Source organism: Oryctolagus cuniculus, chromosome 2 (genome assembly GCF_964237555.1).
Source record: "Oryctolagus cuniculus chromosome 2, mOryCun1.1, whole genome shotgun sequence".
In the NCBI taxonomy this organism is placed as follows: domain Eukaryota; kingdom Metazoa; phylum Chordata; class Mammalia; order Lagomorpha; family Leporidae; genus Oryctolagus; species Oryctolagus cuniculus.
Window position 1 is genome coordinate 17940473 of NC_091433.1, and position 15678 is coordinate 17956150.

Consider the following 15678-nt stretch of genomic DNA (forward strand, 5'->3'; position numbering starts at 1 on the left):
AGGCTATACTTAGAGCTCTGTATCATCTATCCAGCTACTTTTTCAATTCTCTGGAGGTCATAAAAGGCACTGCAAAGTCATCATAACCAAGGTTTGATTTATTAACTTTCCTGCTACTCCTCTGACACATATCTATGTCCAGTATTTCCCAGCTCAGAGATTGACAACATTATCCATTAAATTGTGCTGATTTTGTTTGCTTATCTCCTTCACTACTGATAGGCCAGTGAATTGTTAAGTCTTGTTGATTTTATTTGAGTATCTGTTAAATTCATCTGTTTTTCTCCTTCACTATGCCACCCAGACCAGGCTTTCACTGGGTTCTTTGTGATTACAGAAATCGCTCTCAAATAATCTCTCTCTTTAATTCGTATACTCAAATCTATTCTTCACAGAGGTTATGGTAGTCTCTTAAACAAGTAAATTAGCTTAGGTCCATTCCCTAGCTAAAATTTTTCAATGGTTTTTCATTGCTATTGGGATAAAATTAAAATTTTTGTAAGGAGCTGCATTTCTTAGATGCTGTCCTATGAGTTTCCCCACTACTTTTGTGATCCCACTGAGCTGTCTTCTTTATGTTGTTTCTACATGGTGTGGCTCCCATATCTGAGCTTTTGTATGTGCTCTGTTACTGTTTCTTGCATTGCTCTTGTCTTCTTTATCATGTGCCTTGGACATCTTTCATTCTTTCTGGCTGCCTAGCATTTGTTGAATATACTCATTCCATAGGAGGAATGTCCAAAATTTGGAGTTCTGTTTCACCAGCATAAAGGTTGAGATTCCCTGGCTTTCTCTGAACATGTGATTCATTAATTAGACCCATCCATCTGAGTACTGAATTGACAGGTGAATAGCACAGTGAAGTCATGACTCATTGTGCTGATGAGGATGGCAACAGAGACTCCCACTGTTATTTTAAAAAATATTTATTTGAAAGAGACAGACACAGAGAGATTTCCTCTGTATGCATTTGGTTCACTCTCCAAATGACCCCAACATCCAGGGCTGAAGCAGGCTGAATCCAGGTGGCTGGAACTCTATCTGAGTCTCCCACATGGGTAACATGCTGCTTTCCTGTGTACATTAGCAAGGGGCTAGATCAGAGGTAGAGCAGGTGGGGCTAGGAACGGTGCTCATGTGAAATGCTATTGTTGGCCGGCGCCGTGGCTCACTAGGCTAATCCTCCGCCTTGCGGCGCTGGCACACCAGGTTCTAGTCCCAGTCAGGGCACCGAATTCTGTCCCCGTTTCCCCTCTTCCAGGCCAGCTCTCTGCTGTGGCCAGGGAGTGCAGTGGAGGATGGCCCAAGTACTTGGGCCCTGCACCCCATGGGAGACCAGGAGAAGTACTTGGCTCCTGCCATTGGATCAGCGCGGTGTACCGGCTGCAGCGTGCCGGCCGGGTTGGCCATTGGAAGGTGAACCAACGACAAAGGAAGACCTTTCTCTCTGTCTCTCTCACTGTCCACTCTGCCTGTCAAAAAAAAAAAAAATGCCATTGTAGGCAGAGGCTTAACATACTGCGCCACAATGCCACATCCACTTTTTGAGAATGACATTGGTTGTGCAGTCTAGTTTCCGGTACAGAAAAAGTCAGGGTGCTGGTGACTGCTGACATTGCAAGAAAGTTGGATTTTGGCAGCAGTGTGAAGTATAGGACAGTGATCATTGATCATTAGCAGCCGAGGCACTTTATTCAGACAACCAGTTCTGTGGTGTGCTTTTGTGTACCTGCTTTTGGTATACTGTTCCTGAAAGCTTCATTTCAGCTTATTTCCTCAGACCAACACTTTATATATGTCATTGGTCCAGGTCAGCTTTTGTTACTTAAAAGTAAGAAAAAACCCTGGCTGACAGGGGCAGGAGCCCCACTTCATCCTTGGGCCCTAGGTTACTGTTCATTGCAGAATACTCTTCTATTAGCCTACTTGTCCCACTTTTGCTGATTAAGAGAGATTTTCCATGATGGTATGTGGTCAAGACTCAGTGGATTGGAGTAGCTTGGCATCAGCCTTGCTGAGTTTCTATCTCTACTTACTGATGAATGAATTTTTCCAGGGTCAATCCCCTTATCTGTAAAATGGGGCCAATGATAATATTTGTCTAACTCACAGACTGATTATAAAGATTAAATGAGTTAATGCCCACATGAAACTCAGGGAGTAGTACCCAAGTGCCCAGGAAATCTTGGCTGATATATTGTTCTTCCTCATGGTTCCTACTTCCTTGCTTTCATTCCATTTTTCGCAGACTGTAATTCAGTGCCCAGAGGCTGATGATTTGACTAAAATTTGCCTTCCACCTAGGCTGTAACCTCAGTAAAAGAGGGGCTGCTTATTTGGTTCATCATTATGTACCTAGTTCCTAGCACAGTGTATATTTATTTAACAAACACATGGTGGATATTGTGGTAGGATTACAGGGACTTTGAGACATGCCTTCCCTACCTCCCAGCACACAAAAAGCAGGGATATTGCAGCAGTACACGATGTTCCTGGCAGTGGCTCTGTTTTCACTGATTATTTCCATGACCCACAGCTGACCCATTCCCACAGCTCGCAACTGGGTCCCAGATGCAGCACTCTCCCCCGTGCCCTGATTTCTCTGGTTCTCAGCACTGAGCATTTAGTGCCGACTCCACACCCTCTGAAAGCTGTCTGGAGCCAGATGGGAGGACAAGATAGAACAGATTTCGTTTGTTGGCCTCCCCGATTCTGAGAGAAATCCCCACAACAATAGCAATGACAAAGTCGCGAATATTGAGTGTTTACTCTAAATGAGGCATTATTCATAGAGCTTTGCATGCATTTGTTTAATGTTCACCATAATCCTACAAAGAAGATTCTACAGCACTCATTTTACAGAGGAGAAAATTGAGTCCTAGAGGGAAAGGAAAGAAGGGAAAGAAAAAGGGAGGACACAGGGGAAGGAAGGCAACTTTGAGGGTAGAAGAGAGCTTTCCTTACTGAGAAGAATTTTAATTCCCATAGGAACTTCTCTACTGGAGCAGAAGTAACTGCAAAAGTAATATTGATGGAGAAATTATAGAAGATGGCATGGACGTGTACCTATTGTTGAGCAGCTTTCCACTTGAGATATTTTCATATGTTCCCTTTCAATGGCTGGCTACTTACAGCCTCCCTTCACACCCCTAAAGTCCTTTGGAAGTAGTAAAAATGGTACACGTAATTAAGAAACCTTTGAAGTTCATTTGTGGCTAATTGGGACTTTCCCATAAAATATTTAAAGATGAGATCTTTGGTTGTCAAAGACTCTTTTCAGCGTCATAGTTTTTGCCACCAGGAGTCCCTGTCTGCAGTGGTGCCGCCTGTGTTGGGATGATTCGGACAGCTTCACAGATTAGCTGGAGTTGGGGGGCTTATTGTGCATTTTCTATGTTTAGATCCTCCTGATGTTGTTTTATTTTGCTTTTCCAAAGAGAGGGGGAAAACAGCCGGTGCGCCAGTTCTCATGTGGGAACTGCAAGGCAACTGAGGGTGTCCTCCAAGTGGGATGTTCCTGTGCATTCCAACCCAACGCACGGAAGCACATTTCCAAAGTTAGCGTGGGGGCAATTGCCAGGAAATCGGCTTCAAACTGTGTCCCCGCAAGGCTTTCTCTCTCCTGCTTCAACAGACTCTGAGAGACTCATCAGCCCCCAGCAACATCAGGTGGGTGGTTTGGGATTTGGAGCCCGGTTGGCGACCACTGTAAAAGAGCATGGTGCATTAGTTTCCTGCAGCTGCTGTAACAAATTACCAGAAACCTGGTGACTTAAAACAACAGAAAGGTGCTCCTTCACAGGGACGGAGGCCAGGAGTCCAAAATTAGAGTGTTAGCAGGATTGGCTGCTTCTGGAAGCTCCAAGGGAGAATTTGCTCCACGTGGATCTACTGGTGTCTGGTGGTTGCTGAGAAGACTTGCTGTTCCTTGGCTTGTAGATGACACATCACTCCAAGCTCTGTCACTTTCTTCTCTGTGTGTCCTCTGCTTTCTCTTCTAAAGACAGCTTTTGGGATTTAGGACTCACCATTATCTTTGGTCATGTCAAGATCTTTAACTGCACTACATTTGTGAAGACTAATATATGTGACCCAATAAAATCACATTCACAGGTTTTGAAAAGATGTATCTTTTGGGAGGCTACTATTGAACCCATTCCACACGATGAATTGAGAGGATTTCTTCTGATCCACTGGGGATGAGGCTAGACTTCAACTAAGCAGAGCGCTGACGGGCATTGTGGAAGTCCCAAGCACACAGCTGCCCCATGGTATCTCAGTGGTTGTCCACTTCCGGAACTGGCATGGGCTGGACTAGATAGAGCTGCATCTCTTAGCACAGAGCTCCTCATCTACAACTATTAGGGACAGGGGTTGAGGGTGATCCCAACTTTTATAAGCCTCAGGAAGGATGCCTCTGAGGATGGAAACTATGTGTAAAACATTGTGGTATCTCAGAGTCTATCATAGGTTTCTGAGTCTTGAACTTGATTAGGGATGAAATCACTAGGGAGTTTAAGTAGACAGTCTCAGGTCCTGACCTGCTTTAGTTTGTTTGCACTACCATAACAAAATACCACAGCCTGTTTGGCTGAAGCAGCAGAATTGATTTTTTCATAGTTCTGAAGGCTGACAGTCTAAGATCAAGGTGTCAGGTGATTTGACTCCTCCTGTGCCCTTCCTCATTGACCTGCAAATGATTGCCTTCTTGCTGCATCCCCACATAGCCTTTTGTCTGTCCACAAGTATTCCTGATCTCTCTATCTCTTTTTTTAAAATATCTATTTGTTCATTTGAAAATCAGAGTTATAGAGAGGCAGAGGCAGAGAGATAGAGGTCTTCCATCCGTTGGTTCACTTCCCAGATGGCTGCAACAGCCAGAACTGCGCTGGTCCAAAACCAGGAGCCAGGAGCTTCTTCCCAGTCTCCCACATGGGTACAGGGGCCCAAGGACTTGTGCCATCTTCTACCGCTTTCCCAGGCCATAGCAGAGAAGTGGATTGGAAGTGGAGCAGCTGGACTCGAACCAGTGCTCTTATGGGATACCAGCACCACAGGCAGTGGCTTTACCTATTGTGCCACGGTGCCAGCCCCCTCTTCATTTTTCTTTCTCTCTTCTCGTAAGTATAGTTTTACCTTGAATTCTGCATTTCTCTATGCAAGGGCCAGATAGGAAAGCAATGGAAACCCAGCATGGACCGGACATTATACTGAGGTCCATGCCATCTCATTTAATCTTTCCTATAGCCCTGGAAGTTGATACGAGTGTCTCTATGGTGTCTCCATAGTTCACATCTGTGTAGAAAGGAGAGGCTGCTTTCAGCTAGCAACTGGTGCAGCTGTATTGAAATCCAAGCCTGTAGTGATTCCTTTTACAAATATGTCACATCAATATTTGGAGGTTCCTAGGCTGTGAAGACATTTTTTCTGTGTTTGGGTATATGTGATTGTCTACTGAGACTACATCTTGAAATATTTGCAATAATAATTGGAGGTAATTTCTTTGAAAAAGAATTTGAATGTGCATCTTGATGCCAGGCAGTTGAGTGACCACCAGTCTGGGAACACTTGAGTCCAAGATCTGCACTTGACATTTGTTGAACCACCAAGTGATTCAAGACTTTCCAATGACTGGTTTGTTTCTGGCTCACTTTCCCCATTATCTTAAAGGCTTAGTCTATTGCAGGCCTTACTCTTCCTCTGCCCAAGGTCTCTTACTAGACTTGCCATGTGGTGTGGCTATTGGTTTTCACACATATCCTCACCCCAGATGTGCTTCCATGGTTGACAGTGTTTATCATCCATATCCGATTGCTAAGACTGGAAAATTCCATAGGGGTTTAAGTGCCATGTCAACCAAGACCGATTCCAAAGTTGAGATCTGACATCACAATTCTCTAAATAGTCAGCTTTCTGTTGTTTTGAAGATTTATTTAAATAATGTATGTAGCACTTTATATACTTATTTTTCATTAAAGGAGCTTGCTCAAACAAAGGAACTGATTGTTACCTAAATACAGAAATACCGAGGCCTATATTTTTTCCTCTCTCTCATTCTGGGGGTTTTATCTCCCTTGTTTTTATTCTATAAGGCTGCTGCCTTTCGCACTGTCCTGAGCCTTTCCACTGATTCCTGTCTTGGCAGCATGGCTGTGTGGATTCATGGTTTGATAACTTGGGAGTTTTGCCTCATTCGTGGATGTCCTATGAAAGTCCTACACAATCCTGGAAGCAGAGGCTACCTGTATTTAGGAATTGTAGAAAAGAATTCCCACTGGTATTGGGTTCCCAGCTTCCTTGCATGTGACAAACACATGCAGTGTTATATAAGCCAGGAAATTGTGAGAAGATTCTGCCTGGCATCATGAAATATTGAGTTTCTAAAATATGTGTTGTAAAGAATTTGATTCACCTCAGTTGTGGCGTGGTCCTTGTTCTCAGCTCCTGGGAGTAGCTTTGTATTAATGCCCCCAGTAGAAACTCTGGACTTTGACACTCAGGTGCATCACCCATGTCATTGCCACGAGGGTAATAAGTTCCAATTTCTAGGGCTCTGACCCTGTCCGAGGCACCTCTTTCTTTAGCTGATGTCCCTCTCTGTCTTTGCCTACGAGAATCCATCACCATGGGTCTAGTAGCTTTCAGTGAGTCTTTCATGAAATTTTGTGAAGCTTGGCATGCTGTTAGGAACCTCTTGAACTTGCAGTTGGTATAAGAAGTGAGAGTGGTCTTGCAGTTGAGGTTGTACCTTCAGTTCTTTGAGTTTGTGTGCATCTGTGTGTATGTTTTGAATACAACACTAGCGTGCACTTTTGACAATTAAAACGCCTGACCACAGCTATAACATCCCAGCATGGCTTAGCTATTTTTCTCCTTGTATCTTTACATCCAGCCCACTGGCTGTGAAGCCCTTTCCACTGGCCTTGTGATCCATAATCTAACTCTGACTCTTGAATAGATGTCATTTTATCCTAGCATGCTTTGTCCCCATCCAAAGCTTCTGTTGGTCTGTATTTAATTGGCCTGTGATTCTGGTTCAAGAAAGAAAGTGAAGTCACAAAAGTTTTTTTTTCCTGCCAGACTTGGGACCTTATCAATCATGGTGACAAGAAATGTGATGGTGTCTCTTTACATTCTTGAGGAGATTGGAAGAGGAGAGGCATGCAGGTTCCAGTGTGGTTTTGTAATTTTTCCCAGCAGTGGCACTGTGAGGAGGATTCCAGCAGGCTAGTTGCTCAGCCCTAACTAGGCAATTCTCTACTTGAATGTTCCTGCAATGAAAATGCATAGACATCCACCAGTGTCTCTCGGGCAGTCCAGTGCTTGCTGTGGAACTCCTGGGAGTTAACAAAGAAATTGCCAAGATTTCCTTTTGGTTCCTTTCCAAGCAGGCAGGGTACTGTTTTTGTTCCTTAGTTTTGCACATGAATCCATCCATTTATGTGTGATCAGTGGGACTGTGTTTGTTTTCAGTGACTATCTGACTTGATACCTGGCAGATTTTCTTGATGGGCAGTAATTCTGCAAATGAGAAACAAAACAACCAGATTTTCAAGTACACCCAGATGGACTCACAAGGCAAAGGAAATGGTTGTTTTGGCCTGATACTTGGCTTTGACTGTTTTGATTTTTAGATATATAGCCTCCTCAACTTAAGTTAGATTTATTAAAAGTTAGAAGAACAGCATTTTCCAGGTTCTACTTGACAGATAGAGGAAGAAACACACATGCAAACGTGGATGGGTAGGAAAAGCAAAAGTAGTTTGTATGTGTTTGTATTCCTGCAAAGCTGAATGTGCTTCAATGCCATATTTTCTATTTTCCAACAATATTTTACTTAAAATGAGCCAATCCAGCATCTCTGAATTCTTCCCTCAAGGCCATTTATAAGACACTGTCTAAGCAAAGCACCAGGCAAACATGTGAAGAGCAATGCCTCAATTAACTTGTCAGGGACATTTTTCTATGGAATATCTGCTGCCAAAAAACAATTTGTGGACCAGCGTTGTGGTGCAGTGGGTTAGGCTGGCACCAGCAATTCCAGCATCCCATATCAGCTCCTGGTTACAGTCAGCATCTGCTCTGTTTCCGATCTAACTCCTTGCTAATGTGTCTGCGATGGCCCAAGTACCAGTCTTCTGACTTCAGACATCTCAGCCTGGGCTGCCTCGGACATTTGAGAGGTGAACCAACAGCTGGAGGAACTCTGTCCCTCCCCCTCTCTCTGTAATTCTTTCAAATAAATGAATAATAAATCTTTTAAAAATTCCAAGATTTGGAGACTTGCACATGTGTAGTAGAGTATGAATATGGCATTTTTAAGATACAGAAAAATACAAATTGACAGTAAAGAAAAATTAAACAGCAGCCAGTGCTGTGGTGTAGCAGGTAAAGCTGTCCCCTGCAACCTCAGCATACCACGTTGACATGGGTTTGTATCATGGCTACTCCACTTGACAGGCAGAGTGGACAGTGAGAGAGAGACAGAGAGAAAGGTCTTCCTTTTCCGTTGGTTCACCCTCCAATGGCTGCCGTGGCCGGTGCGCTGCGGCCAGCGCACCGCGCTGATCCGATGGCAGGAGCCAGGAGCCAGGTGCTTTTCCTGGTCTCCCATGGGGTGCAGGGCCCAAGCACCTGGGCCATCCTCCACTGCACTCCCTGGCCACAGCAGAGGGCTGGCCTGGAAGAGGGGCAACCGGGACAGAATCCGGCACCCCGACCGGGACTAGAACCTGGTGTGCCGGCGCCGCTAGGCGGAGGATTAGCCTATTGAGCCACGGCGCCGGCCGGCTACTCCACTTCTAATCTAACTCCATGCTAATGGCTTGGGAAAATTAGAAGATGGCCCAAGTACTTGGGCTCCTGCACTCACATGAGAGACTTGAATGAAGCTCCTGACTCCTGGCTTTGGCTTGGCTCAGCTCCAGCCATTGTGGCAATCTGGGAAATGAACCAGCAGATGGAAGATATCTCTCTCTCCCTCTCCCTCCCTCCCTCCCTCCCTTTCCCTTTCCCTTTCTCCCTCTCCCTCTCTTTCCCTCTCTGTATCTATAACTCTGACTTTCAAATAAATAAATGTTTTCAAAATAAAAGAAAAATTGAAGTGTGGATATTGATTGGCTGAATATTTAGCTACAGGAGCCATTTTAATTGAAAGCAATTCCCAGTACAACTAAACTCTGATTTCCTACATGAATGTTCATTTTTACCCCACTTACTTAGGATATGTCCTACTTGAAAAGCAAACCTGTATTTTCTTCATTTCTGTGCTGATAAATAAGTATTAGTCTCTCTCATAGATGGGGTTTACTTATTATAGTTTTAAAAAAGAAATGCTCAATGTGAAGATTCACACAACCTCAGAGATTTGCATAACTTGAAATACTAATAAAAGTGAGCTCAATTCCTGGACTAAAATGATGGAAAACAGTGTACAACTCTATAGAATTTTTGACACTTTGGTGTTTCAACCCTCAGGTCCAAGGATGGGCTCTGGGGCATCCACAAAAAAAAATGATATCCAATATTTTATTTATTTATTTTTTAACTTTTATTTAATAAATATAAATTTCCAAAGTACAACTTTTAGATCATTGTGGCTTTTCTTCCCTCTAACCTCCCTCCCACCTGAAACAATCCCATCTCCACTCCCTCTCCCATCCCTTTCACATCAAGTTTCATTTTCCATTTTTTAGGGGGAGATGACCCTTGCTTTGGCTCTTAAAGTGCTTAGGCATCCCTCCGAGTTTTGACGTGGGACAGAATGAATGTGCTAATTCATCCTTAATGTGATAGAATTAAGAGGTAGAGCCTCATGAGTGAGATTTGTGCCCTCCTAAGAAGAGACACAAAGGAGCTACCTCACTCCATCTTCCATGTGAGACACAGTGAGAAAATTGTCATCTATGACCAAGGATGCATTCCCTCTCACAATACGGCTTTGCTGCCATTTTGACCTTAGACGCCCCTGCTGTCAGAATTATAAGATGTAAGCGTCTGTTGTTGATAAGTACCCTGGCTGTGAAGTTCTGCTGTGGCGACCGAAGCCGACTCAGTTGGGACGCCACTGTGCTTTTGTGCCTGCTCAGTCTAGGATACAGCACGGCCGCAGCTTGGTGCTGATCCTTTTCATGGAGTTCTGTTTGCAGACTTGCGAGACAGGGCTCAGTCTGGCCATGGGCATACAAGGTAAGCCCTGGGCCTTCCCCAGCGATGCTATTGCCACTCTTCCAAGTTACCGAGGGATTTTTCCAGACAATGTCTTCCCTGAATATACTCCTAGTTACTAGAGAGGACCTTGCATGCTCATGTGTGTGTGTGTGTGTGTGTGTGTGTCTGAGAAGTGGTAGTTACTTAAAAAAATGGACATCAAGTAAAAGAATGAGTACAACAAATATCAAAATGAGTGAATAACCACACAATTAGAATAATATGCAACTTCTTAAAAAATATAGCCCCTGTTTGGTTCAAGCAAAAAACTAGAAAAAGGGATTCTTTTAGAACTAGTAAGTGGAAACTGTGTGTTTATGATATATAGTATGATCTTTGATTTATGTATACTGTAAGAGAGCTACATTAAGCTGCTTAACATAGGCATTACCTCACATATTGTTTTGCTGTGAAGGAGAGAGAGGGAGCAGATCCGTTCCCACTGTGACCACCTGCTGAATAGGAAAAGGAGATCCAACTGTACAGCAGTGATTTTATCTGTATTCTCAGGAAACCTTCCCAGAAGTGATAACTTTCCTTCTCTGTTCTGAAAATTCCAGCTATCCAAGTTGACAAAGTCAATCTGCAAGTATATTGCGCCTGGTCTCTCCTGGATAACTTCGAATGGAACAACGGATACAGCAGCCGGTTTGGCCTCTTCCATGTTGATTTTGAAGACCCGGATAGACCTCGAGTCCCTTACACATCAGCCAAGGAGTATGCCAAGGTCATTCGAAACAATGGCCTGGAAGAAAAACCATAGAAAGGATGACTGCATGACACCACCGGGAGGGGTCGCTGCCTTTGAACGGAGTCCTACTTCGGTGAAGAACACTCGGCAGCCTCCACTTGCCTCTGGGAGCTTGGCAGCAACTCGTGGATGCAAACCTGTGATTATGAAATCTGAATACTATTGAAATCGATGTTTCTATTAAAAAAATCAGACTTGGAAATTTTAACTTTAATTCTTAGACATTTTTCTAGGATAGAAACCACAAAATTTGTGAAGATACTCATAATTCTCTATTGTAACACCAGACCCCTTATTACAGGAATATTTGTTTATGAGTCTGCGTCTCATCACATAAGCTATCTCAGTTGATAAAGTATCACATTATCTATCATTTTTCTACCGCTGGATCAAACATAAAAAGTCAAAGTTAAAGATCAGCTGTGTGATTTAGTTATGTGTTCTTTTCAACAAAAGAAATTCATTGATAATCATATTTAATGAAATATGGTTGTTCATATGTTTGGCCTGTATTTACCTGTGGTTGAGCAGGTACATTTTATTCTCAGCTAATGAACTTTTTAAAAATAATAAAATCAATTAGACTTAGAATGATGAAGAAAGTGTTTGAGTGTTGATGTTCATCAAAAACCAGATTTCAATAAGAAACAGGGTGTGGTCTCTATGTTTGTGTATTTTCTTAATTTTTAGGCCCTTAAATATATTGGAGGTAAACACATGAATTGGATGACCAATATGATTGTATATCAAGATGAGACAGGAATTCATTGCCTTTGTGGTTGAAATGCCTGTGCCATTTGTGGAGCTCACTGGAATTGGAAATTCTGCCATGGTTCTGCAGTAGGAGTCAGTAGAAGACAGAGGGCACACTCTAGATTCCATATCTCCAGCTAACTTTTCAATATGTGGACTTGGGACCTTTACATCCCTATTTCAGTAGTGTTTACTTAAACCCCAACTATGCATCAGGCTTATAGTTAAGAGGTTAAGAATTCTGCCCATTTTACAGACTGAGAAACTGAAGCACTACTGATGTACCTCTTTCTCAAGTCACATCAGTGCTCATTAACTGCTCCTGGCACTTCTTTGAGATCAGCCTTATTCCTTGTCCAGCCCACTGCAGGTTAGGGAGCTATTAAAGTCCTGATGAGAGGGAAAAGTAAGCAGGGGTGTGGAGTCGCCTTGGGCAGGAGGACATGGAAGGTGGTTGTCTGTATTCTTACTATGGTTCTCCTAGGATGCTTTGGCATTCTTGTGAGGCTTTTGGCCATGAGCAGACGCTATGTCATTTTTTCTTTTACAAGCTACGGTCAATTTCTGGATCGTTTTCATGTTCATAATCAGGGAATTATTTACAGCAAAGAACACACTCTCAGTAACTTTGGACAAAGTGAGAAAGAAATGGTTGTAGTAGTTCAATAAATGTGGATGCACTTGGGAAAATTATATTAAGATTAAAATGGTATGCACAGGAAATTCCATTACATCTTTGCCACTGGTTTGTTATTTTTATTGTTCAATGAGACATTATCTCACAATTTGTGTTCATTTAAGAAGCACATTTCCAAATCTTATTTCATTCCTCTCCTATCCAGCCTGTCTTTTTCATTTTTATCATGTATCTTATTTACAATTTATGTGCCCTCTTGTATTATCTTGCAAGACAGCTGAGCTTTCCTTTTAATTAGGATGTTGCTTTGAATATTATTTTTCCTACAGGGCATCTTTACAAGTTTTACAACAATACAAATGAGTACTGTATTTTCGTTACCAAAACTAGAAAATTAATATTCATGTTGTAAATAAAACAATCTGTCACGTTTGGTCTACCAGGTGAAATAAACGTTCTAGCTGCTAGCGCCTGAGCTTCCCACAGTGCTCCGGTCTTCAGCAGTTTTCGGCTGCTTTTAAAGGCCAACTCAGAGATGGCCCAGAGAGGGATCACACAAACGGTGCCTCCCTAATTAGTCCCGCAAATTTGTGTCGATACAAGGTGAAGGTGAAGGAAAAGAGGAAAGTGCCACAGCCCAAACCATAACAACCCCATGCTGTATTTCAATTAATGTTATTTTTAATTGCTTATATAAGCATTTAAGAACAAGATTGATTAGCTTTTTCCTGTCAAGGAGACCTAACTTGAATTCTTTCAATAGATAAACAGAAGTTGTTCATTGTACCTAAAAAATCCACAGATACCCTATTTAGATGTCTTGGAGGTCATCTGAGCCTTGTGGTGCACGTTTGTGTCTGTCCTATCTAACCGGAAACTTAAATTTCACAAAGATGGATTGGATCTTCTTGTATTTGTTGCTCTACTCCTTCCTTGTTTTTCTTTTTCTTTTTCTTTTTTTTTTTTTTCAGAGCATGAACACATGTTATTTAAACTTAAGAGAAAGGTATGGGGGGAGTGGTGCTGTGGCGTAGCAGGTAAAGCCACCTGCAGTGCTGGCATCCCATATAGGCACTGGTTCAAGTCTTGGCTGCTTCACTTCCAGTCCAGCTCTCTGCTGTGGCCTGGGAAAGCAGTAGAAGATGGCCCAGGTCCTTGGGCCCCTGCATCCATGTGGGAGACCCAGAAGAAGCTCCTGGCTCCTGGCTTTGGGTTGGTGCAGCTCCGGCTGTTGCAGCTGTTTGGGAGTGAACCAGCAGATGGAAGACCTCTCTCTCTGCCTCTGTCTCTCTGCAACTCCGCCTTTCAAATAAATAAATAAATCTTTTTTTTAAATGTACAGGTTTTCTGGGGGATAGTTTTTATTTTACGGGAAGTCTTTCCTTAATTGTTAAAAACACACAAAATCTGACAACAGGCCATTTCCCTTTCTGATGTGTAGCACTTTCGTTTTATAACTCCTGAGAATACCAGGAGGAATTGTCCACCTAAGCCCTTTACTGAACATGAAGGCGCAAGTTCTCATTAAGAAACCTGTAAACTAGGAAGCTAACAACCTTGGCATTGGCAATGGAGTGCCAGTCAATGTTTCATGTTCTGGGAATTTTGTTTGGCCTGTAGATTTTAATTATTTTTATGAACCAGGGAACAATGAATACATTTGTAATATATTGAAAAATTCCCTAACACTCACTCACCAAAATGTAGATTTATATGATAATCCTTAAACACCGATTCTATTACTCAGTGCTGGGGAGAAAGAGAATAGAATACTGACTGTTATTACTCAGAAAGCAGCATATAAATCAAAGCTGATGGAATTAATACTGTTTAATTACCAGCAAGACACCTCACCTGAGGACACATATTCATCACCGATCACAATATTTAAGGCTCTAGTTGTCCTGGGAGGCATACAATACACAGCACAAAGCATGAGGAGCCTGAAGAATGAGAGTGGATGAAATTTTGACAGATATTTTATGGTGGGTTTTAGAAATACAGGTATGGCAGCAGGAATGGAGAAAAAACCCTATCAACTGCAGCAGCAGATGAGATGGGAGGTGAGGTGCAAGTGCCAGGTAGGGGCATAGGGAGGATCCGTCCCCACTTGTGAAGAAGTCGGGGAGTATTTCCTAGAGAGAGCAGGCAGAGCTAATTGTCCCTGGCTTTCCTAATGTCTGAATGTGCCACCTGACCAACTACCTTACCTGAGTGACTATTGGTATCAGTCAAACACAGTGTCATTTTCAGGAGGGGGCTCCCAAGCCAACTGACCTTGACTTCAATCTGGGTTCCAATGTTTACTCACCAAGTGACATTAAGCAACTTATTGAAGACCCTGGTGCCTCACTTTCCTTTTCTGTGAAATGGGGACACTTTCCTCATAAGCTGACGGATGTATTTAGAAGAGTTTCTGTAACATAGTGAGAGCACAGTTAGGGAAAGCCATTATTTGTAACTCTCAACCGACCGATCCACACCGAGCCTCTAGCAAGTCATCAGTTACACTTTGGATTTTCTTGCTCTGATGCTACTTCTGGTGCCCATAGGTTTCTGTCTCTGAGCTAAGCTAGGATTCTCTGAGTTGCCTTGTCTGCCTCTCCCATTGCAATCGGAGGTTTTCCCTGTGACTTCAGTTGAGGTATTATAGATGAATTTTCTTCTTTACAATATTTTCCCATGTTTTCCACACTTAGTTAATGTTTTATTATTAGGGAAACATTTTTAAAGACAAACCTCAACATTTAAAATGATTCAGTGGCTGTTTGGATAACAGAGAAGGCTGTGAAAGCAATGGCTCTTTAAGGAAGCAATGTAATAATTGGTAGAAATTTGCCAGTTTACACATTATGGTATCTAGGTTGGACATGACAACAAAAATGGCTTAAGTTGATTGTGTCAATTTTGAGGTATTTTTAAATAAATAGCATCCTCTAGTCTGCAATCCCTAATTTTGACCAAAATTTCCCAAACTCTTTTTTTTCTTGACAGGCAGAGTTAGAGAGAGAGAGAGAGAGAGAGAGAGAGAGAGAGAGAGAGAGAGAGAGAGAGAAAGGTCTTCCTTCTGTTGGTTCACCCCCCAGATGGCTGCTACAGCTGGTGCGCTGTGGCTGGCGTGCTGCACTGTGCCGCGCTGATCCAAAGCCAAGAGCCAGGTTCTTCCTCCTGGTCTCCCACACGGGTGCAGGGCCCAAGCACTTGGGCCATCCTCCACTGCCTTCCCAGGCCACAGCAGAGAGCTGGACTGGAAGAGGAGCAACCGGGACTAGAACCCGGGGTGCCAGTGCCGCAGGCAGAGGATTAGCCAAGTGAGCTGTGGTGCCGG

General features: G+C 42.9%; 1 protein-coding gene across 1 annotated transcript in view; it reads left to right on the forward strand.

The window, feature by feature from the left end:
* Positions 1-12639, forward strand: part of LOC100344458 (cytosolic beta-glucosidase) — a 128194-nt gene extending 115555 nt beyond the window's left edge. Inside the window, exon 5 of the mRNA XM_002709257.5 lies at positions 10770-12639. Coding sequence (XP_002709303.1) covers positions 10770-10972 — 203 coding nt within the window. The 3' untranslated portion in view covers positions 10973-12639. The remainder of the gene's footprint in view (positions 1-10769) is intronic.
* Positions 12640-15678: the final 3039 nt, after the last annotated feature.